Consider the following 25,583-nt stretch of genomic DNA (forward strand, 5'->3'; position numbering starts at 1 on the left):
ACAAGGACCTCAGAACCTGGCCCTGAGCGTGCAGCTGAAATGCATCCAAAGCACTGGAGTCTCCTGGGTCTGGAAATAACGTGAACCTTCCCCGTCCCGCAGAGGGTTAGAATTACCACAAGAACAAACTTTGCTGGAGTTATTTTGACTCTCTTGTTCCCAGCCTCAGCCGAACCCAAAAAAAATACCGATGTACACAAAAATAACAATAAGCAGAGAACGACAACGATGGGAACCCCATGTACTCTTGCTTCTTCAAAGCTCCTGCGCTTGCGGCCAGAAGTGTAGGACAGCCCGTATTTACCCTGAAGCACTCATCCATCTAGCTTGAGCAGACCTGGTGGTTGGCTGCTCATCCTCAGCGATGAAGTAGGTGTGATGTTAGCACCACCATATCCTCTTACTGAGGACTTCCAAACACATAAATCTCTCCCGCGTGCCAACACCAAGATGGTTGCACGTACTCCAGATGTGAGCCCCATCCAGGTCCCACTGTTGTGTTTGTGAGTACTCCAAACTGGGGCCAACGAGGAGAAATGCAGAAGGCATTTGCAGAGTTGTTTGAATTAACATCATCAGCAATGTCTGGCGCAGAAATATGTGATGTTCTCTGTGTACTGTGCGGGTTTTATTCTGTGCTGAGCTGAAATGATGACAATTAATTTTATGGATGGGAATATAAGCATGTTTGTGCAGCTTCTCGAAGGGGCTCACTGTAACTCTCTCTTCTTCCAACAAGTAAAAACCATGTTCAAAATAAAGTTGTATGATGCTACGGTACTTTCAGTGGGATTCTTGTGGCTCTGGAACCCAGAGGAGCAGAAAAAATGCTCTGGCACACTGGGGAAATTCCTCTATGTTTTAAGGTTTTAAATGGGAGCCGTTGTTACAAATGGATGCGAATTGAATTTCACAGAAACACGCTGATTTGTTGATGCTCGTGCTGCTGCCACTCACTTTCGCCAGGTAATGCTCTATGAGATGAAGCATACAGTCGTTACTCTCAGATGGCTGTAGTTAATTTTCAGTAAAGGCTGACAGAGGAGGACAAGGACCAACCAGCTACAGAGCCCTTCTCTCCTTTTCATGGAGACACGTCCATCTGGAACCAACCAGAGCCAAAGAGAGCCCTTGGATGACATACCTCAGAGGAAGTCCTCTCTATCAGCCCCTTTGAAAGGTCTCTCCCACCAGAAATAGCACAATTCTTCCAGCTATTCTCAGAGTGGCAGCAACAGAAATAGCAAAAATCAGATATCCCGTTAATCCTGCCTCTAACACCTTTAGTTTCATGTATCTATTTCTGGAAACACATTTTTCCTTAACTATTACAGCACAGGGTAAGGCACAGCATAGGTAAGACTATTTACCTGTCTCCTACTACATTTTTATTGCATGAAAAGTTTGAAAAGTTGGCTTTTTTGTTGGTTTTCTTTCTTTTTCTTTCTAGAGTCCCTCGGGACAAAAGGCATCTGGCATTGGACATTTAAATAAGACCTGTCAGAACTGTAAAATTAGTTTTATGTATAATAAATGTACTTTAAAAAGCTCAAATATAATTCCACATTCAAAGCACGAGTGTTTGGATTTATAAAAGGAGATTCCAAACTGAGCTGTAATATAAGGAGTAAATCAAGTACAGAACTAAGCCAGTCCTCATCTGCGGCATTACAAACAGGAGCAGAAAAGAAGCAATATCTCTCACAGCTTATTTGTTGTTATTCTGCATTTACAGAACCAACATCGATAGAGTAAAATACATACTACTGTTGCTGATCCCAGTTTCAGTTTACCTACAGACACACATCATCTGCAAAGCTCAGATTCAGTCCCATATTTGCAACCCAAAGTTTCTCAGTGTTTCCCAAATGTTTCAGTTTAGGCTCAGCTCATCTGGATGGCTGCAGGATCTTTTAATGGAAGTCCAAATTCTGCCCTGATTTATCACTTGTATAATACCACCATGTTGCAGAAAGCCTCACTGCACAGAGCCGAGCGTGAACGTGACCTCGTCCTTCACCCAGTGCACACACATTTCTGTTCTCCCTGCAGTAGGGGATCCCTTTGTCCTCTCCCCATCCCAGAGGGACCCCACAGGTCTGTGCAGGGGTCGATCCCTCAGCACAGTGGATGAAATGCTGGAGGCGCATGGCATGCCGCTGCTCTAGGTGTCCAGCAGACACCTGTCCTAGCACAGACAAACACAGCTTGTTTAGCTTGGAGGACTCTTTGGCCAACTCTTCAATCAGCACATCATTCACTTTAAAAAACTTCACATTTTCAAAGGAAAAATGCAAAGGAAAAACCCTCCTTCCAGCACTCCCACCCCATGCCTGCGTTGCTCCTCCCCAGCCGGACACCTCGTTACTCTCCTCTCAAGTCCTCTCCTGCAGTCTTAAAGGAGAATGAAGGATGCAGAAGGAAAATTCCTCTTTATCTATAAGCAGTGGAGCTGCAGTATTTAAAGGTAGCTCTGATGGCCATGTCTTCAGCTCCATGGCCACACCAAAGAGTGGAGCTGCCCTTCACCTCTGCCATGGCAGGACAAGGCCACCCGAGAAACCTGCCAGCGCAGCCCCATGGCTGCTGCCATCCACTGAGCTCAGGGATGCTACTGGGGCCCGTGACACCCCTCCCTGTCAGAGCCACGGCTGTGCGGGAGCCCAAGGACGTGCCACACTACCACCGACAGCCCATGGGAAACAGCCTGCCCAAAAGCCTTGCAGCCCACTGCAGAGTGCAGTCACTCTGGGTGACACATGGAGGAAGAGAGTAGTTTCTCCATCTGAGAGCCCAGAAGGAGCCAAAGATCCGGCTGACCCGAGGAAAGGAGCTCTGGTGCCAGCTCCCGGCAGGGACAGCCTCTAACCCAGGCCCCACAGGGCACAGCCCTTCCCAAGGAGGGCCAGAGCAAAGTGTGAAAGGAACAGAGAATGCCCACGCATGAGGGCAGGCAGAGCACAGGGCAGGTGGGGCACAGGGCAGGCCCAGCTGCAGTGCGAGCAGCCTGCAGGCGGCCCAGCAGAACCACGGTGCTCACCCTCACCCTCCAGCTCCCGACCTGGCGCTCCGCTTCGGGTCCACCTCTAGTGGGAAGAGTTAAAATTCATCCCCAGAGAGACACAAATGAAAAGGAGACAAAAAAGCAGGATGCTGGTGAATGATAACAGTGGGTGGCCAGTCGCCCGTGGCTGGTGCGTTCTGCATACAACAGGCACAGCCGAGTGTGTCTGGCAACAGACAATTATTTCTCCCGAGGTGTGTGAAGCCGGAGCCCCCGGAGCCATTCTCCAGGCGAACCACCCAGCCATGTCCATGAACAAAAACGCTGCCCGGGAACGGCCCTCTCCTCGCTCGCATCTCCCCACCGGGTTTGTCTGTGTTGTCCTTCCCGCTGTGGCATTTGCAGCTCTGAAAAAAGAAGCAGGTCAAACATCTCCAAATGGTGCATTTAGTGCTTCCCCTCGGGTGTCCGCGGTGTCCCGGCCATTTTCCTCCCGGCTGCCGGCGGCGTTCACTGGGGAGCGAGCTGACCCCTCTGCGGTGGGCGAGAGTGCCTGACGCTAAGTGCTGCTAATGCGTTCTGCATTTGTGCTCGGGGGCAGGAAATCTCAACTTCCAGTGCCAAGGGGCTAATTATAATTTATATAGCAAGATCTCAGGCAGTGGGGTTTTTTTTTGTTTTTTTTTTTCCTTCAGCTAATTAAGAGGTACAATTACCTCTGAGAATCAAAGGGCTATTTTGGTACCCTGCTATCAGAAACAGATTACAGTCACTTAGAACACAAGGACATCTCAGCTTTTCTACGCGTGCTCCATTTTTCATTTAGATCATTAAAAAGACATCGTCATCTTTCTGCTCCATCACCGCAGCGTGCTGGAAAATGCCTACAAAAGCCATCACAACGCATTAGCATCTCGCCGCGCCGCTTTCCTGGTGATTAGCTGCGATCCAACACCGTGTGCTGTCACTGCCACCCAGGACCGCAGACACTGAGCGAGTGCTGGGCAGCTCACAGCCACCTGGGCCGGGGGCATGTCAGTGGCCTGGCCTCATCCCCCCGGCAGCTCCTTTCCTTCATGTTTGTGCTTCTGTCCCTCGCCGCTCTCAGCAGTGCTTGCCAAGCCGCTGCAAAGGGTTTGTGTAAATTCAGATGTAGGGAGAGGGGGGTTTGGGTTGAAGACGGCAAGAAGTTCTGGGGAGCCCTGAAGTCCTGCTCTGAGAGTCACTGGGATTACACATGCAGCATGGACTGCATCCTCAGCCTGACCCAGCATGGGCTACACAGAACTATTCCAGCAGTCACTATTGTACAGCCGTGGGCCATGGCTCGGGAAAATGAGCACTATAGTTAGACACTGGTGTTGTGTCCCTGCCAGCAGACCACATACACTCCAGGCAGTTACAAGACAGGATCTCGCTCATCTGCACCCTCACCCTGACCTAAGACGCAGTCAGGAGCACATATAAGGCTGGCAAAGCCGACGAGGACCAACCATTTTTCTCTACATGATGTTAGGAATGTCCATCCATTTGAGCTAGAAATCAAGCAAGTCCTATCAGAGCCAAGAGGCATCCAGCATCACCCACCTCTGCCCGCAGCTCCATTAAACCTCCCCGGTTCTCGCTGCCCTTTGATGTGCTAACTAGTGGCTAACGGTGTTGAATTTGCCACAAAGCAGGCGGAAACACACAAACCAAATACACAGTAATGAAAGGCATTATTGTTAAATTACCAGCAGATAACGCAATCAACACCTCTGGCATGGAGGGATGCCGACCGGCACCGCTCATCTCAAAGGAGCTCCAAGAAGTTCATTTGACACCTGACAATGACACGCCTGGTGTCCTTAACACGTCCCAAACGTTCTTCCTTCCACCCTTGAATTCACTCCTAGATAGGCAACTACCGCAGAAGGGACACAGCAGCTGCCACAAGCCTTTTCACAAGAACATTTAACGACACCAACTTGCTGCAAACAGAGCAATCACTGCATTTGGTGACTACGGGAATCACCGGGCACAACACCTGGGTCCACTGCAGGAGTCCAAGCGCAAATCAAGAAGGTTTTCCTACATAGAACTTGGTATAAGGAGTGTAAGATGAGATGGCGTTTTTTTAGGAGGTTTATCCTTGTGTACAGGGAAGGGCAAAAAAAAAAAAGTGAGGAAAGAGAAAAAATGCTGAAGACCTACCAGATGGTCCTGGAAAGCTCAGCTGGAGGAACAAACCAAGGCTGCAGCAGCACAGTACGCGCCAGCACCCAAAATCCAGCACCAAAAATCGAGCACCTCTCCTAACACGGAGCAATGGGTGCAGGCGGGCAAAGGACCTGGCTCTGCAGGGCAAAAAGCAAGATGGGATCACGAAACTGTTGCTTGCAGTCCTAGCCCAAGCCACTAACCTGCAGCACGTCACTGAGAAGGAATGGGGAATGCTTAATCAGCAACACAACCAAGCTATATAGCGGAGAAAAAGAGAGGCAGATCCAGAGGGAAATACATATATACCTCTCCTTCAAGCTCGCTTTTTATTGAAGAAGCTGCAAAAGCTCCAGTGCACTTCAGAATACAAACACTGACGCTGAAATGCAGAGCCCTGAGCCGCTTCCAGCAGGGAAAATATACTGACCGCAGTCTGTTTGGAGGTCAAACAAAATCAATAGCTTTTCTCTCCAGTCTGTCTCTAAACTGAGCTTCTTTCAAAGACATCCAGAGAAAATGGATCATCTTTTGTTGTTGTGTGTGGTTTGGGGTTGGGCTTTTTTGTTTTGTTTTGTTTTGTTTTAAGTGGTCAAACAGTCACACAAGCCTAAGAAGCTCCTTCCTCCCTCAGCACACTGAAAGGATTGTATAGAGGTCAAAACCGCCATCAGTTTTACTACACAATAGATGAGTTATCCAACTCTCGGGGAGGAAACCAAGCTGGAAGCTGCTTAACGCTTGGTAAGAGAGGAAAAAATAAATCAATGCATTTGCTTGATCAGGGTATGTTTAAAGCTGGTTGTCAATTAGTTCAACACAGTTTGCTGTTAAAGAGCACAACAATTTAGCCCCAGGAGCTGAAATTTGCAGCGTTTCCTCAGATTCCTCCTGCTGAGAGACTGATATTGGTTTCAGCCAGGTCAGACACGGAGGAGCAGGGCTGGGGCTGAAAGTCACAACCACAGAGCGGGGCTTGGCGAAAGGAAGCCTGGAAGCGGGTATGCAGGGCTGGAGTCTCAGGTCTGGAGCCTGGGGAGCAATCTGCAGAGGTGCAGGCCGAGAGATCTCCTCCTCTGCCTTCCCTCTCCATTTGGAGTACATAGTAAACTGGTTTAATGCTCAAAAAGGAGACAGGATAACACATACTGGCTGTTGCACTGGCCCAAAGCATGCCCCTCCACTACACAGTGCAGACCTCTGAACGAACTACAGATGATGCCCTTGTGCAGAGAGGTGTTGCCTTGACAAGTGCTCATCACCCCAAACGGAGGGAATGGGCAGAAGGACTAGCATGGCAGGACGGGAAATTTTGCCTCCATCTAATTTTTTAGACTACAAACTCTTTAAAGTTTCAATACAAAATCACAAGGAGGAAAGGGAGAGACAGGCCACCACCAGACACTTCTTAAGGACCCCACTGCATGCAGAGAACCACTGCCTTCAAAGCAGCTGATCACTGACAACTTTAAGTGCCAGGTCTGAGTGCTCACCAAATCACAAAATAACACAGGCTGGAAAGGATTGCTGGAGGTCCCCTGGCTCAGCCCGCTGCCCAGAGCAGGACCATCGGGGTTAGGATGCATCATTCCTTAGCTGTGCTCAGCCCCCCTGCAGTAGGTCGCCCTTCCAGTTAAGCTGCCATCCTTGTCTTGAATTAAGAAACGCACAACTATTCTGCCAGAGGGACAGGCACATCTGCATGTGCCTTGAGATCCAGCAGCAGTGAAACCGTCCATGGCCACGCCATGACTGGGCCCCACAAGCACACGTCCCTAGTTTACCCCTAGCACACACCTCTGCCCGCACTGCGTGCCTCCACGCTGCAGCTGGAGAACTGATGTCAGGTGTACTCCCACACCGCTGACTTTTGCTCTTGTCAGTATCTATTCTAGGGATATTAGAGCTACTGTATGCCTTACAAGCTTTGTTTCTGCCTGCTGCACGCACACAGCTCTCCAGCCCCACAGCTACATGGATCCTGACTCATCCGCTGTGCTGCACACACATATGCTGCAGGAAGAAAGCTTTGTTCCACCAGTGCTGCAAAGGGCACTTCAGTTCCAAGTAAACACATTCAGCATCTTTTAATTAGGATCTTAGCTCCTTCTTATGCCCACACAGGTTTAATAGTGCCGGCTCCAGAAAACCCTGGCAAAGCACAAAGAGGGTTACAGCAATTGTGACCATCACATGTTTGCACAAACTCATTCTATTTGCAAGAACAGACGAGGTTTCCAGACAGAAACTAAACTGCAGTTTCTTTGCTGTGCTTTTCAGCTCCCCTCCTCCAGTCCTCCCAGGTGGATCAACTTACCCAGTGATCATCCAGCTTTTATGTTTACTTGTTAGCACCCCCAAATTAGTAGGTGTAAAGTCAATATCCTTTGGTCTATTTGCTCCTAACAAGCCACCAGTTAAAAATTCAACTTGAAAAAAAGAGTCAGGAATGCAGATGCAGAAGCAAATGAAATGAAGGCAAGAATCACTGCTGATCAAATGTCCCACAAAGACAAGGGGTTGGGCTGGCCACGCAGCACCGTACTATTGTCACCAGCTAAAACCTAACAGCTTTGATTTGCCTCCCACTGGCTAAAATGGTTTGAAATGCAAGGTCTTAACAAAGGTGCAAGACACAAGAGGAACGGGAGGCACTGCTGGGATCTTAATCTCCTTTCAGTCTCACGGGGAGCTTCAGGAACGGCTCTGCTGAAGTCAGTGGAGTTTCATGACCGCAGGCAAGAAGGAAACCAGGCCTCGGCTGCAACAGAGATCCAACTCTGTGACCCCCCCAGCACCACACAGCAGCAGAGATTTTGCTTAGGATTTATACTAAAGTTTGAAGGCAAGATGTTTAGCTCCTGGAACCTGAGGCAACATCACTGCTAAGACCATCTTTCAGCAGCTGAGATCACCCACTGCCTTGACACAATGTGTGATTCAAAACCAGGAACCCAGAACTTTGCTAGTAACACGGATTTTGTGGTAAGGATGCTCCTCACCTCTCTCCCACCTAGGAGGAGCCGCAGACACAGTGAGGGCATCATGGCCATCACTGGCCAAGCACTGAAGCCATTTAGACGTCACTGTTCCACTTTTTAGACTTATCCGGTGTTTATACGCCACTCAATACTTAGCTCTTCCATGCTGCTTCTCCATACCGTAGATACTTCAGCGCTTCAGTACCTGCAAGTGATCTGCTGCTGGAGCTCCCCCTCCATATCTGTTTGTCTGCTTCCTCTCCTGACTTTTCTTGACAAAGCACTTGAGAACAATGGGTATAAACTGAACCATGACAGCCACAGCAGCCTGAAAGTCTGCACCCCAAGTGCATTTCACCTACCATATGCTCCAGCATCAACCATGACGCATTTCAGCTTGCATCACTGCCATCACAGGTGCAACACCCACCCCATCTCCATTGCACGAGCAGAGTTCTTTGATGGAGAACAGAAGCAGAGGAGCAGCGCCGGAGGACGAGGCCTCCTCTACACCACGCTACCTGGGGCAGATCCTTCCAGCCAGCACAGCTGCCATCCAGTTGTGATCGCAGGGAAGCTGCTTGTTGGAGAGGACCCAACACTCACTACTGCTACAAGAAGGCTGGGCCGCAGAAGACGGCAGGATTTGCTCTCACTGCTTTGGTTAGAAAGGCGCCTTTTTTGGCAGCTGCACATGCAAAGGAGAAGTCTTGCAGGCAGTCATTTCAGATCCCAGATATGAGGGTAAAATAAATTCAAGCACTACCAAGCGATGCTTCAAACTCAGTCACTCCAGGCAGCATAAGCAAAAGAGAGGCATTAAAGCGACTACAACATCGGGGACACAAGGCTCAGGAGACGTTTAGAAGCTCTCAGCTTCTATGTCACTATAAAAGCCTGAATTGTCTCTTATGGGCATTCTGAAAACACTTAAAATTCAGTAGGGACAAAAGCATGGACTACTCATTGCTGGCACGGCTCATTAAGAGAGATGCTCACCCAGCGCAGCCATGCGACCATCACCCTCCAACCCCAACACTCCTCTCTTCCTCACCATAAGAAAAAAAGAGGGTTTTTTAAAGGGCCTTCTCACTCCCTTTGCTTCCAGCTCGCCTTCCCCGTCTTGCAAGAGCTGAGGAGACCGCAGACGCTCTACACGTTTTCTCCTCTGCATCCCACTGGCAGGCAGTCTGGAAAATGCCAGTATTGGAACGGTCTGAATTCAGCGGTTTCTGAATGCTGATCGGACACTATTTCGTTCAAGCCACAGATAGTCATTTTTGGGGGGTATTTTCAGCTCCCTTTTCGGACTCTTCCAGATTTCCAAGCGTCACGCATCAGCAATTTCTCCTCTTCAGAGCTTCATATTTTTCACCTTTCTGCCGAGCCCGAGGCTGTGTGCAGGCTCGCAGGGGACAGGGCCCTTCCCTGCTCTTCCAGACGGTCACGCAATGCTACTGGCATGGCGAATGTTTGCTGTGCTCCACCTCGCAACGGCAGAAATTCCTAACTATCTGGTTTGTGAAAGAGCCGAGGTAAAATCTGAGCAATTAAAGTGTCTTCGTTTTTATAAAGCCCAACACCTTTCCTGAAGAAACCCAAACCTGAAAACAAGAGTGTCCTCATAGCACCTGAAAACACCAAGTAACCAGTTCGGACCAGGCTACTGGTCCCCATTAGCACCATCTCTTCAGCACCTCTCCAGTCATAATGCTATCATCCTTATGGCAAATCCACACGGTGTGTTGCTGCTTTCGTGTTGGATGCCCAAGGATGTTAAGGATGAAATCTGCGCTGTACTGCTGTGCATGAGAGCCAAGGTTTTCCCCTCTCTGCTGCCTTGGAGGCTCTGGCCTGAGCACCCCAGCACCTTATCTGGGCAGGCTGCAGCAGTAGGTATGCCCTAGCTGAGGGACTCAGCCACCACCACTGATATTATGCTTCTGGCAAAGCAAGCTGCTGCATTTAGGTCTCCCAAACAGTACCCTAGCAAGGTATGTGTTACCTTCAAGCAGAATTGTGCTCATCACACTCCGAGGTTTCATTTATCATCCTCTCTTTAATTAGGTGTGTTCCCATTGAAGTTATTGACATTTTTTCTCTCCCCCAGACATTTATTATGAAGGACAAATCTCACCGTCCACTTGATAACACATGCAGTTATGTAGATGAAGACAAAAAATTCTGCAAGCCCATGCTTTTCACAAGGTCCCACTGCTTCCCAAAGTAAAAGCATTTTTAAAAGCCTTTCAGAAATGCTAACTAGCCTATTCTCTGGGTACTTTTCATTGGGTTCCAAGAATCAACTCGAATTCACGACTATCTCGATGCTTAGATCTGAGAAAACCTCAGAGAGCACACTGCAATGCTTGACGATGGACATTAGAATAAAACAACTAAAACCAACTCAGGAGGGGTTTCCTCAGCATTTCTGTGTACACACTCATGGCCCAGAAATATTTAAACTATGCAAACTTATTCTAGGACTTCATCTTCCAATAACTAAGTGGCAGCCCCCGTGTATAAATTCTGGATAGAAGTAATTTTTGCACTAATATCCTTAGTGCCTCTTTCCCATCCTGGAAAAGACAGGGAAGCCCCAACTTTGTTTCTGTGTTATTTCATCATGGAGAAGAACATTTAGCAAAGCAGCTGCTCAAGCTTCACGGGAAAGAAATATAATCACAGCAAGGCAGGAACAGATAATATCATATTGACCTGTCTTCAGGGTCTGGCATTCACATTTTCATAAAGTGCCTAGGAAGATAAATCACTATACTAATAATATTTGTATTGATTATCTAAACTGAAGCAGCAATCGACTCCATTGTCTCACTTCCTCTTAAATTGCTCACAGATGGGATCCTATTTCCTATTCTGCATTTCTAATGGGAACACTTAAATCACAGCACAGGGTTATACACGCACACAAACTGTTAACAAAAACCCCCTTACAACTTGCATGGAGATAAAGATTTTTCATTCTGTAGCTCTCTTTCCACTCTGCATAGAAATTAAAAATGACAAATGATCAGCAGACCTTTGTGTTACTTCTCCTCGTTGTGTCTGAGCACCTAATATTTACTGACAGGCAGGCGTAGGCTTTCCAGACGTCAGTCAGTGATGATGGGGGCCTGGGGCTCAGACACAGAGCTAAGAGGGGATTCCTTCCTCCCCGAAAGCAAAGGCTCTTGAAAATATCCCAATATCCAAAAGGAGGGAAATCGTCAGAGGGAAAACAAACAACAGCTTGTGCTGGAAGGGCTCTGATGGGTGCTTACACCAAACAGGGACCAGACAGCCAAACGTCCGGAGTGGAACTGAGCCGCGGTGGGAGTCTGGGACGGCAGCTATCAAAAACCAGAAGTTTAGGAAACGGGCAAAAACCACACGTTATTTGAAATAGGTTTGTCACAGATCAAAGAGCAAAAGGTTTGGATTGTTTTTTTTTTTTCCTCCCTAAACATCTCATTTTGCCTGAGCAGAGCTTTCTGGCACAGACGCAGAACTCGGCAGTTAAGAAAAAAAAAACCCTCTCAGATGTACAGATGGTTTGTATGAGATGATTACAACATATTTCACGTGGCTGCTGAACCTTTCAGAGTCAACTGGAAGGTGACGGCAGCCGAGCCCCCTCACTGCACGAAGCCTGGGAGGTCTGGCCCAGCGCCGTGCCCGGGGCTGCACAAAGCGGCCGCGCTGCTCCCCACACCTGCGGCCAACGCGGGGCTGCCGCCGGCCCAGCACAGCGCCCGGCTGCACAGGGAGACGTTCCGAGGGCAAGAACAGTCATAATAAAGCCTGCAAGATGTTGGGCAAGAGGGGGGAAGAAACGAGACGCAACGCAGCAGCTGGACAGCGAAGGCTTCTCGGGCTTAGGCCAATCACCAGGACCCATCTGACTGTACAGCTGCCATGGTGAATGATCATCGCTTGCGCTGAGGTCAGCTCTGCCCTCGGGCTAAGTAAGTGAAAATAAATGGTTGAGAAGATAAAAGGTCTTTTAAAGAAATTATTTGTCTTGTTGTCATGTCAAAACTGTAATGGGAAGAGACGGGAGGCAAGAATACGTAGTTTAAATAGGAAACAGCCACGCTGATGTCTCAGCTGACTGAATTACAAGGCGAAGCGTGGTGCATTCAGGCTCGCTGGCTGATCTGCAGTGGGCCAGACAGGTCCTTTTGCACATACCTGGTTCATGGGATGAGAAGCAGGTTTCTGAATGCAGAGCTTGTGGAAACACGGCTATATTTAACTAGCTGCAGCCACTACTTGGGTTACACCTCCCGTCTTTCTCGCAGGTTAATTCCGTGCCTTCCAGCCACAACGAGTTCAGTTTTCCTTCCTGACCTTCCCAAGGGGATCAAAATTGATTTTAACTATTCCAGGAAGGGAAAGGGTTAATCAGCTTTCCCAAGGCAGCTTGCTGTTAAGGTGCCAGAAACACTGAGGGGAAAGAATGACTTGCTAAGGATGGGACAATGGCGCTGGTATTTTGCATTTGTTTCCAGGCTTTGAGATAGAACAAATGGGAGTCATTAGTGAAATGAGTTTAGGGAGTTCTAAATTAGCTGTCAAGCTGCCAAACCCGAAGAAGTGCTATGTCAGCTCATTAATTCTGGAGAGCGCAGGATTACCCAAACCTAGGAAGGAATCCTGCAAAATTTCGAGTCAATTAAAGGAGGCTATTTTGCTATAATAATATTTTCCGCACGTATTACACCTCCTCATGGAACAGAGCCCATTTCTGCCACAAATGAAATCTCTGGCGGGATGGAGCGTGGCTTATGTCTAGACAGCTGTAATGTGCTCTCCATGGGCTTGTTCACTGGCATCTCTGGGAAGCTCCAGCTACAGCAGCAGTGGGACAGCCGGCTGCATGTACACCAGCAGGCACGGTGACCCTGCGATGGAGGCAACCAACTCCCCCAGCACTTCACTTCCCCCACACGCTTGTAGTTGCCAAGTGCATCTTTCAGAGCTTGAGAACCAAGGACATGTGCATGGAGCATGTGTTTGCACCAACACCTGTGATAATGTCCAGTTTCATCATCCATGCACGACACCTCTTGAGTTTGCTTTCCTTCTTGGGCTTCCTGATCCCAGATTTTCTGACCTGTAAGCAAACACATGCTTTGCCCGTCTCCGAAAACCTCCTGTTTTGGGAGCGTTTGCTGAGTCCTGAGCTCAACGCCACCGAGATCAGAGGGAGCTCTTGAAGGCACCTCACTGGATCTGGGCAGGCAAAAACACTGGGAGCCAACAGGATGCCAGGAAGGAGAGAGAACACACCTACGTGCTGTGTCCCATGTGTGGGACATCCTCAGAGAAAGACCTCCCACCTTACAAACTACAAGAGGTTTCTTTAACTGGGATAGACCCAGCGCTGGCCAACCAACAACCCACCTGCCTATACCACGTCCTTGCCTTATGGTCAGCCAAGTACTTGCCGTAAATAAAAACTAACTCAATTCTCTGTTGAGTTAGTTGAGGGTGAGCTCAAACACCCCCCAGACGCCCCTCACATCTGTCCCCATGTCTATCACTGCGCTTTGCCCCTCAGGACAACGAAAGACACTTTAAGACAAAAATCACATGGCTGTGAAATACAAACGGGACAAAAAATGCCTTCACCCAACCAAGAGAGCTCTCTCACCAACTGCACCGGATACAAAGATAGCGAACAAACAGGATAGAATGTCTTCTGCCTTTTGTGAAATGAAAATAAATGAAAGGATCTAAGGTTTCAGGTCACTGATCCCTCTCTTCCCTATCTGTACCATTTATCGGAGGTAGAATATAAAGGTTCCAGGTCCTTTTCTTTTTTTGTCAGCACTTTAATGGTTGTTTTTTCTCCTTCCCCCTTTCATTTTCTGAATGAAAGGACCACTTAGGAACCTGTAAAGTAATAATAAGCTTATAGCAGGAATATTGTTTTTCTGAGCCAATGCAAACCCGTCCGAATAGGTCGAGGAGATTAAAGTAAAACAGCAATCTGTAAATAGATCAGTCTTTTAATTAGTTTATAGTCTGTTAAGAGATAATATTTTGCTCACATAGATCCTTCTGTTATCTAAAAGATCTCAGAGCACTTTAGGAACATCAATTAAGCCTTAAAAAAAAACCCAAAAAACAAAACAAAAAAAACCCAACCCACAACCTTGGGAGATAGGTAAGTGTATTTAGATTAATTAGCGTAGCTGTGAGCAGCAGGCATTATTATTAGATTTAATTTAGTCCAATAATTGACTTATCTGTTAATGGATTCTAATTCATCTGAGAAGGGACCAAATCTATCTGATTAAAAGGATTACATCGACTCAATTAATTCTATTAACTGACTTAATTTGCCATTTAATAATTCCACATATGGGGCCAGATCTTGGCCCCAAACAATGCGTAAACCAAACATCACAGACCCGAATCATCACGCCACTGAAACTCTGCATCACAGAGCTGCATTTTTCCTCATACGTGGGGCACGCAGGCCCAGATGAAACACTTGAGGGGCCTTTCTCCCACTGGATTTCTCCTGGCCCTGCAGATCGCTCTCTGCTGCTTGGTCATTTAGCTGTACTTGTGATGGCTGCCTGGAAACGAGCAATTCACTGCCTGAGATTTGTCACTTCCCCTCTTTTCTGGGCATTCTCTTCAAGCAAGAGGTGAGAAGTTTTACAGAAGTCAATAAAACCTTGCAATAAAACTAACCAACTCTCCATTCCTTCAAAGGCAGAATAACCCTCACATGCCAGCCATTTGGAAGCTGTATATGTGCAAAAAAATAAAAGGCCTCTCTTCAATTGGACACACTGTTCTTTAACCAGTTGTGAAAGTATGGGAGGAGGGGGGAAAGAGGTGCTAAAATGTTACTACCTCCCCAACCTTAAAACTGACCCGTGCTTATCGTCCATGATGCGCATTATGGACCACAGCCACGGTCTCTCTCTCAACAAAGTCAGCCCTGCTTCCCACACCAAGTCTGAGCTGCCCTGCCCTTGCCTAATATTACCTCCCTTTAATGGGACCGAGTTCTCGGAAGGACACAGCATCATTTTGTAAAGCCAAGAAAACAGCTTCTTGCCCCCTGCACGCTCCACCTCCTCGCTTCTGATGAGCCTCCTGCTCCCAGCCCGGACACCCTGCAGCAGTGAGCCCTTGAGCTGGAAGCACACTCAGTAACACTTGCACCTCACAGCTTTCCAATCTGGCACCTCTTTGCACGGCCTGTACTTGTGCCTGAGCGGATACAAGTGTCCCCGATGACTGCAGAGCTGGAGCCCAGCAGAGGCGTTCTGAGATAGCCCTGCCCGTGTTTGAAATGCAGTTCAGGAAGGAGTAGGCAGGAGAACGCAGGGCTGGAGCCAGCTCACGTTCCACCTCCACAGGCACCTTTTCCCACATCTGTTGCCTTTTCTCAGATATTGGCTCCTGCTCGTCCCTCTCAAAGCCTTCCCTGGGCTGACGCTCAGCCTCTGTAATCCTTCCAACATCAATTCACATCACCTCCACCATGATCTCGCCTTTCCGTGGGGACGGGGTTAAGACAGGGGAAAAGCTGTGGGAGACTGCATCGTCTGCAGCCAAGAAAAGAAGTGGGAACCGGGCACTCCCAAATGCTAAGCTCTGACTCACCGTGCCAACTTAAAGGCAGGAAAAAGAGGAAAGAAGAGAAAAAGGGCAGTAGGAAAAACAGCCATCTGCTGCCTAAGAGGGAAAGGTGTCCTCCTTCAGAGGCAGATCTGACCAGCAGCACTGAGATTTGGATCAAAAGTTCACAACTGTTCAGATCCTCAGACCTGGTTTAAGCCTCTCTCTGGTCTTGATCAAAGGTTACTCCATAATAATGCCTCTGGGGGAGGGGTTCCCAGCACATAATGAATCCTGTGTCATTGCCTTTGTATCCAGTTTTGGCTGTAACACAGATGGTTCTCACTTCAGTAACTCTGACATCTCTCCCCCCTTCATTATCACAGCTAGGAGCTCTGCATGGTCACATCCTGGACCTCCATGCCCCACCTCACTGTCTACCCGATTATCATGCTCTAAGTGTTCCTGTGCCAGGCAAGATGATGAACAGATTTCCATAACCTTTCAGCATGGTTAGAAATGGGAAGGCTTTGCAGCTTGACACATCAAGGAGTTTTATTAGTAGGAGAGGGGGAGGGAGCAGGCAGGGGTGTTAGCAAATGGCCTCAACGGTCAGAGCACGTCGGGTTTTTAGAAGGATGCCAGCAACCAGAAGAGGAGTGGATGTGGTGGCAAGCAGCGATGTGCACACCGCAGAGCTCCTCAGACTGGAAATGTAAGGCTCTGTGATTGTGCAGCTTCTCCACTGGTCACGAGCACTCTCCTGCGCTAGGATTTGTTGTTCAGACATGATTGTATATGTATGAAGGGGACAAGATGGGCTTTGACACATAAATTAGCACTTGTCAGCTGCTCACAGGCACACTTCCCTGCTGCACCCCACTGTAAATGCTGCCTTCTTTCATGGAGAAGAAAACTGCATCACATTACCTGACATTCACTGCAGGCAAGAGCGCTTCCTGGGACGCCAGCAGCTAACACACAGTGACTAGTTTACATATCAAACCTTAAGAGAATGAATGCAATGAAATGACACAATAATTAGCAGCCAAGTGGCACTCTGCACACCTGTTTTATCTGGAAATTTTGGAATGACAAAGGACAGCGCTGATGAACCCGCAGGGCAGGGCTTTTTCTGAGGGATGGGGTGAGTCTGCAGACAGCCTTGGGGGCTCATATCACAACAGCCCGGTACCTTTGAGCCGACACCTCCAGTGGCACAACTCTACACATTTCAGCAACAGCAGCAGCTGCCTCTCTGATCACAGAAGCACAGAACTGTAGGGGTTGGAAGGGACCCCCAGAGATCATCAAGTCCAACCCCCTGCCAAAGCAGGTAAAATGATGGCCATGGACGGTACGTCACCTTGTCCAAAGGCCACTGATGGAATAACGGTTCTCACATTTTGACCTGCCCTCCATCTGGGACGAATCGTACCCCATCTTCACCTCCACCATTGCTGCACATGAGGTAAACATCATGTGAATGTGCATGCTGGCCAACACATCTACACACATACACAGCAACACCTACGGACTGCGTGTCCATAAGGGAAAAAGGACCACTTCTCAAAACAGCCCTAAAACTCTTCCAGCAACCATGACTCAGGCCTAAAACAAGTCGAGCAGAAGTACCTCTGCCAAAGCCATCTCCAAGCGTACAAAGATGAGGAAGTTCTTTCATAGCTCAGTTTCCAACCAGCACTTCTATCAAGATGCTTGTGTGCAAATCAAGATGGAAATTGCTGAACGCACTGCCAGTCTGTGTAAGTTATTTGTGCTCCTGTAGGAGCTACGTGCCTCGGGATTCAACTTAAGCACTCTTAAAGCTCTGAAGTCTGCTTCATTTCAGCTCAAACCAAACATTCTCCCCTAGAAAGATGAAAGGATGCTTCACTCAAGCACTGGGATTCTTCCACCCTCAAGCCCAGTTCACAACCACAACTGTCCAAGCCACTAAGCCCAGGGCCACAGTTCATAAGGAAAGAACATCCTAAGTGACCAACTTCAATATCACATAAATAACAGGAGGAAAGCTGTATGTTCACCTGCTAGGCAGAGAAAGATTTTTGTCTTCAAGCACCATCATACACTTATAAACAGGGGCACCCCAGCACCATGGGTTGGAACTGCCCGCAGCTTGGAGCTGGGCTGACAGCCTGCTCTAACATAGCAAATTCCACGTTCTTAATCTGAAAAGGCTTTTTTTTTTCTCTCTCCCTGTGATCCTCTGCATTTTATTGCTCTTCTCATTTTTCTCCTACGAGGTTCTCAGGCCAACACAGTGAATTAAAGCTTTTGAATCGGAGTCTGGGGGATCCCAGTAAATATTCTTACCATATTTATCTCCGTCTTCTCCCTTGGCGCTGATCCTCCTGCCCAGCACTTGGATGTGCTTCCCGCTTGTCCTGCTGTACAGCTGATAGAGCCGGAGCTGCTTCCTGCTCACGTCGTCTCTTGCTCGCGTTTGGTTCTCCACGTGTATCCGAAAATCTACATTCTCCTCGGCAACAAACATCTGAAAGTGATGGGGAGGGAAAAAGGAAAGAGAACAGACCATGAAACAAAATAAGCACCTTGGACAGAAAGATTACACATCAACCTGCCAAAGGGCACATGGCGCAAGATGACTGGGATTTGGCTGCCCTTCACTTGACAGTCGAGGCCATGGTATCAGGCACTCAAAATGTAATTCTACCCAGAGCTGGCTCTAGACAGTAAACCAAACCTGAGTTTTTACAATCAAACTGTGTGTGGGGGGGGTGGCTGAGTAAAAACTTCTGCTCGGTCCTGCTTTGATTTAATCCTGGTCAGCCACGCTGGCCGTAAATTAGGCTTGCTTTTGCATATTCATAGCCTCCACCAAGCTACATGGACGTGTACAGGAGAAGGGGGACTGACAACTCAATTTCAGAGAATTTGTGCTTCACCTTCAGCAACCGCGTGGATTAATGGCAGGGAAGAAGTCAAGGGAAAAACCTATTTATGCTGACATTAGCAAACTGGATTCTAGCTACAGACAGGCATAAAATCTAGTAAGATAAAAGTGTCATGTATTTGTGGGCTCTCTTCAGCGTAAATTTGTTGCCTGCTTGGCTTTAAGTGATGCCCTGATCATTGCCGACCGCCTATTGCTGCATCTCTGTCCATCCCAACCCAGGGAGGGAACGTTTGGAGCAAGCAGCACAAGCAGTAAGAGCACAACCGATGCGTCCAGCTGAGAGGCCATTACCAGCGGGGTTCTGGGCGATTCAGCCTCTGCCTCTGTTTTTTCTGGCCAACGGATTAAATTAACCTTAGTTAACTACAGCCTCAAAACATTACCAGAAACCGCCTCGGTCACATCTGCCTTTCTCTGGTATATTGTTTCCAATCTTAACTTACGGTTCCCAAGAAACACTGAAACAAGATTCCTGCTTTTGCTTCCAGACCCATCCTGGCTTGCCCAGGGTCAGAGGAGGAGGCAATCAAGATGCTCTTGAGAAGGTCCTCCCAGCCGGGAGGTTCAGCAGCACACAGCCAAAAGCAATTCACGCTCAAACAGCACGAAAGACCAGAGACTGCTCCACAACCTGCCCCTGAGAGCTTCTGCCCCACACCCATGCTGCCCATACAAATCTAACTAGTGGATGATATTTTGGTGGCAGACTCCCATCACAGTACAGTAAATCATTCAGATACCAAAAGCAGCAGAAGATGACTGAGCGGCACCCAAAAGGCACTGCTGCACAGTGCGATTCTTCATTTGACCGCAACAAATAATGGTCCAAGTGTACTTGTGGTTGATGACCTCTAATGCTGTGTACCGTTTGCATGTAAGAAATGAACTCCACCACAAAATAAGAATCACGTGGGAATTTCATGAAGCCTGGGTTTGGAACTGGCAAAGGAATGGCACTTACTCCTAGCAGAGTTACAGCTTCGGCTCCTAACACATTCTGGCTACAGCATGCTTGTCCTTCCAGCCTGGAAGCAACAACGTTCTGATATATTAGGGTGTGGATGAAGCTGGCAACACAAATGAAAAGGGGTCAATAAATCCTTGTAAAGGTCCATTCTGGGCTCAAACACGTAAGAGCAAGTGGGGAGCAAGTGGCTGAAGCGCAGAGAACGGTCTCACGTAATCCTCCTGCATCTGTCGTCCCATAGCAGTGCATACTTTGAAGCCAAGTAGTCAGATACTCCCTGAATGTCGAAACCTCAAAAGAACTTTTTAGCTTTTCCAATTATCGAGTAGACACACAGATCAGCAGCAGGAGGAAAACTTCAGGCAGGCAGTGCTGCTTAGCACCAGAGCTTCACTAAGCAACCCAAACAAAAACATTATATTCAACACAGTGGCAGCAGCAATGAGGTTCAAGGGGATGTTACAGGATCGCCTTTGCTGCCCTTATTAAATGCTAGGATTACAATATTTGGATCCCAAGTCCTAGGAAAGAAACCGATTTAACTCTCTTATTTTACTGTCAATAGGAGAGACTGCAGGAGCCGAACGCTCAGGCTGCACCACAGAAAACACTGTATCTAAACAGACATTCAGCAGGGTGATGTAAGTGATGGGCAAGAGTCATACAATTAATATTTAGCAATATTTCCCACTGTCAGAAAACAGCACAGCAAGAACCAAGAGCAGAACAAGCCACTGCACCTGCTGGGAGGATATGGCACGAGGTTAGCAGTGCTCTCAGCTCCCATGGGCACCAAGCTCTGCTTGCTTTCCTCTCCAGTCACCAGAGCCACCTCTGAGCAAAGCGAGCTGCATTTGGCTTCTAGCATGAATAATATCCATTTCTTTCCTTCTTCCTCCACCTTTCTTTTCAAATAATATTGCTACAAAGGATGTTGACCAACTCAAAATAGAGATGTTCAAATAACGTCGACAGCCAGCCTCGTACCCGCAAAAGCAAGGCTATTTGCAGTTAGGATTCTGGCTCCATCACGTTAAGATTTAAACCAGATTTTAAATCAGGATGACGTCGCTACATTGCTTTCACCACACACTAATGAATTTCACATTTTTTTTTTCCTAGGAAAAAAAACAAAACAGGTGGGATTTGAAGGGAAGGGAAGGTTGTTTTGCTTTCCTGGAAGCTTCAAAATAGAAAAAGCAATCTACTTTCCAAAACATTCCAATTGTTCCTTAGCACCGAAACCCCTCCGAGGTGGATCGGCATCCCCTGACCTTTCCTTTGCTGTGTCTGATCTCCCCTCCTGCACCTCACAGCCTTCGGCCCTGTGCCCTCTCCCTACACACTCAGCAGGATGGAGCGCCGGTGTCTGCTCAGGTGCACAAAGCTCAGGACCAACCACAAAGGCCCTGATCCTGACTGTGGCCACCTGGCCAGTGCAACAGAGTCTCAGCATCTAACACAACAAATAATTTTAGGGAAGGATAGGTTTTAATTTGCTAAAGCAAACTTCTTAAGAGGTTCCTCACTAGACGAGATGAGCTGCGCTCACCTGGAGCTCAAGCGCTTGCAGCACAGAGGCCCCAGCCTGCAAGCAAAGTGCACACATCGACTCTGGACCAGCTGCAGAGCCATCTCATGCTGCAAGCAGCTCCAAGCAGGCCGTGCATCTACCTGCAAGCATTTGCCAGTCTTCCTGCATGGCAGAGCACGAAGAGCAGCCAGTATCACCTTTCTTCCCATTGCAAGAAGGGCAAGTATCTCCACAGTGGGATGAAGTCTCCCAGGTGCAGGGTTCCATCTGACTGAAGGCTGTCTGGGTGGCTCAACTGCACTCTCATCCACAGCCCCAGCAGTGTGCCCAAGAACAGCAAGGCCTGAAGCAGGGCCAGCCGGGATCACCCGGAGAGACCAAACCCATCCAGGGTCAGCCCAAGCCTATGTCACCCCATCACCTCTCTAACAACAGACTTAGCTCTAAAACAGGAGAAGTCCTGAAAAAAGGAAGGTGGAGCTGCAAGCTCTCTCCTTGTGGCTGTCCAGTCCCCTGGTCGAGATGCCCCAACACAGAGAAGCAGTGAAATCACCAGGATTTAGCTGTGTGCTTAAAGATAAGCACATGCTTAATCACTTTGTTGAAACAGGATGCTCTGCTGGAGCATAGCCAAAGTGAATTAGCTGTGCCAGCCTGGGCTGCATCTGGCCCACAGCAAAGAGTATCGATATTCTAAAATAAAATTTCATGCAGTGTTGATTTCATGAGATAAAACCTATTTGATCACTGCTGAAATCCATTCTCACAGTATCCCTGCCCTACAGAGCACGCTCCCTCAAGCAGCTAACTTTACTGAGATAAGAAAGCCCATTTATATATACCATAAGTGGGGCTCTCTTTCATAAAGCTCAAAAAAATTAGTAACATATGCCTCCTTCAGTAACTGATCGCCAACGCTCACTCAAGGTGACCTAAAACCAAGTCCATTCACCCCAAAACATAGTTCTGTAACAGTCACAACCACACCAAAATGAATACAGAAACGTCTTCAGGTCCGAGCTGCGCTGTCACACTGAGGGGCTTCAGGTTCTGCTCACCAAAGCAAAATTAAATCTTTTCTTTTTTTTTTTAATCATTTACTTCTTATTACTGCATATAAGCTGTACACAAAACGATCACCTCTTCTTTTGCCTTTTCATCCGGTCACCCACACAATCTGCCTTGTAACCACAGATCCTGCAAGAAGCACATAAGCCGGCTCCCTGGAAACTGAAAGGCTGTTTCCTTTCTGCTTGCTTCAACGAAGCATAGAGGAGGCCCTGGGCCAAGCACCTGCATGTGCAGGGGGCACTTAGCAGCCTTATGGAAAAGCCAGCTTGCAATACCAGACCCGAACAGCTGCAATACCTTTCCTGCCTGCAACAGCAACACCTACAGATCCAAGGCTCAGCACAAAAGGTCCCTGAAAGCAATGGCCAATTGCATCTTCTAGCTCCAAACCAGTAAAGTGCCTTACAGGACACTCCTGGGACAGAAAAAGGATTTCCTACATTACTTTATCTCCTCCAACATCTTGTTGCTATTCGGTGCTAGATTATGGTTTACTCTGCAAACCTATTCAACTGGTATGGACCACTGCCTATGAAGGACAACGTCACCATCTCAGAACAGCAGATCCATTGAACAGCACCTAATTCTCTGCCAATTGCTTACAGTCTGCAAAACCTAACAGAGAGCATCACGTTCAGCTTCATTTTCATTCTTCCTTTATTTTCCTTTTCTAGCAGCTCCTCACCCGTGTATCGTTTATCACTGTATCTTTCAGCAATACATACAGCTACAGCAGCATAGCTGAAATACGGTTGGCAATACAGAAGTTTAGGCAAGGGAATAAACAGCAGTTCCATCACCTCCACTTCATCAACCATCACCTCGAGCAACTGATGCACCTGCACACAAGAAGCTGTCTCTTCTCTCTGCTTCCCGTTTTACTTGCTCGAACATCCAAGGTAGGTCCATTCAGTCCTCACTCCTGCTCAGCCACAGAGAGAGGTGACATCTCATCTGCCTTCAGACAGTCCAGAATGGGAAATTCCGAAGTGCTTTTTTGTGCAATGACACCCAGTGAGTGTGTCAAATAATGAGCGGATTTCATTTTAAATGACTTCACAGCGACCCACCAGCTCTGAGAAGCACTGTAGCATTAAATCCCAGATGGAGGGCTGGCAAAAAGATGATTTTGCTGACGCTGCCTAAGGTTTGTATAAAGTAATCCAAGAAATGGCCAAGAATCAGAAGAGCCCCTGACAGCAGCCCCATGATGTTGGTCCTACACAAGCTCATGCCACAGTCCTGCAAACACGGCCGCATTGCTTTGAGCTGCAAGCAACCAAAACCCCGCTGAGGTCAATGCAATCCTTACCGTGCCAAGCCGTGTTTACAGGATTTGGCTTGCCATCCAACCAACCTCTGCACATGCCTCATTTTCTATATTTAGCTTTCCGGTAAGAGGGAACGTTAGTATGTTATTGTTCATGTCATAAAGCGTTACAGCGTCAGATGTCCAAGGCCCACAGCATGGCCAAGTTAGCTGGGAGCCGGACTTGAGAACGTCCTGACTGTTTGCTTTCTGTAGTACTCCGTCTCCAATCCTCACCAGAGAGCAAACCAAATGGCATTCCCCAAACGGAACGAGAAACACAAAATCCCTCTCACCGAGGGCCTTACTAATTCCAAAAGATAAACAAAGCAAGCGACTCAAAGTCCTTTCAAACCCCAATCTGATAAGCAGGAAATACTTATTACCTTTCAGCCATCAAATCAACCTAATATTAATGATCGTCTCCGTGACCTTCTAAAGACTTGAAAGTTAACTTAATAAGGTCAACAAGAGGATATCCAAGACAGATCTCTCTCAAGTCTGCAAAGGCAAGTAACAAACCGCTTCGCCTCCATGACTTTGGCAAAATTCCTCCATGCCAATTACAACAAGATTTGCTAGCTCACCATGACAGTCATTCTTTGACATACAGAGAAACATAATGCGCTCCTTATTTGCTGCTTTTTCCTCCTCTTAACTGCAAAGTCAACCCACATCCAGGATAGTGTTACAGTCACGTTACCCAGCGCGGTCTGAAGCAAGGCACAAGTGGCCGTGCACTGCTCTGACGCATCGCTGCCTTCTGCTTAGAAGCACACTTGGAAATTAATCCAACACAAAGTGCTCCACGTTCAGATGCACAGCAGGAACCCCAACCGAAGGGAGAGGGCACTTCAGAGTGAATCCCTGCACATCCAATGGGAGAAGCCACGGCACAACGCCGCTACAACTGCACAGGTGTTACATGCACCACTTCAGAGCTGTGCTGCTTTGCTGTTTTGCAAGGTGATTTCTTCCTGCTATTCACAGGAAAAGGTTTTCTCCTTTAGAAATAAATCCCCCGGGAGTCTTGTCGTTGTCTGTCTCAGCAGATGCCCCTTTGGATGACCATGCAGGACAGGCAGCACGAAGGGCAACGTGCTGTGCCATGGAACTGCTCCTCCCAACCTCAGACATGAGGTGCTCAAACTCCACACAAGACTCCACCGATGGTGCTTACAAAGTATTCCCTTGAGATCCTTTGAGCTTTTGGTTTTTGGGGGTCTTTTTTGATGGGTTGGCTTGGGGTTGGGGTTCTTTTTTAGGGTGAAAGCATGAATGTCCCATTTAAAACCCAGAAGCCCATACTCCACAAGAGCCCCATCGCTCCATCACCCATTTGCAAATCAAGTCAGACACCGCTTTTTTGCCTCTGATTCTTTAGAAAGCCGTTTCAGAAAGGCACTCTCCTAACACTCTACGACTTCACTCTCCAGCATCTTGTGTACTTACGTCCAGCTTACGTCTATTTATCCTTGTACCAACAGCGTCCTTCAGCTTCAACAACACCTTTCCCCCTCGCGCTTCTCCTTGGGATGCATTCAGGCTGCTCCCTCTCTCCGCTCTCCTCCCAGCCTTCATCTCGCCATGCTGGGGAAGGAAGAAAGCCAAGTACGCCCATGTTCCTCACCCGCCGCCCCCGCCCCGCCCGCCGCGCCCTCTCGCCCCGCCGGGCCCGCAGCGCCGCGCCGCTCCCGCAGCCGCCGCGCCCCCTGGTGGCCGCCCGGCCCGGCCCGGCCCCGCCGCGGGCCTCGGGGTCCGGAGAGCGAACGTCCCGAGCAGGGCAGCGCGGGCACGGCCCTCAGGGATTGAGCCGAGGAGGAGGGAGGCCGAGGCGGCCCTTCCCGCTCCATTTCAGCGGTGCGGAACGAGCGGAGAACGCTCTGGAAGAGCACGGCACGGTGCTGCGGTCCAGAGGAGGGCAACAAAGGTGGTGAGGGGTCTGGAGCACAGGCCTTATGAGGAGCGGCTGAAGGAGCTGGGATTGCTC

General features: G+C 48.3%; 1 protein-coding gene across 5 annotated transcripts in view; it reads right to left on the reverse strand.

The window, feature by feature from the left end:
* The window catches only part of FGF18 (fibroblast growth factor 18), a 65,495-nt gene that overhangs the window by 23,972 nt on the left and 15,940 nt on the right, over nucleotides 1-25,583 (reverse strand). For 2 of the 5 annotated variants that reach the window (NM_001398089.1, NM_001398088.1), the window contains 2 exons: nucleotides 25,046-25,183; nucleotides 18,109-18,289 (listed from right to left, as the gene is read on the reverse strand). In NM_001398089.1, the coding sequence (NP_001385018.1) occupies nucleotides 18,109-18,289; nucleotides 25,046-25,183 (319 nt within the window). Of the gene's footprint in view, nucleotides 1-18,108; nucleotides 18,290-23,596; nucleotides 23,705-25,045; nucleotides 25,184-25,583 lie in introns of those variants that run through there. The other 3 variants (NM_204714.2, NM_001398087.1, XM_040646847.1) reach the window with 2 other exon arrangements.

The sequence above is a fragment of the Gallus gallus genome, chromosome 13 (genome assembly GCF_016699485.2).
Source record: "Gallus gallus isolate bGalGal1 chromosome 13, bGalGal1.mat.broiler.GRCg7b, whole genome shotgun sequence".
Lineage (NCBI taxonomy): Eukaryota > Metazoa > Chordata > Aves > Galliformes > Phasianidae > Gallus > Gallus gallus.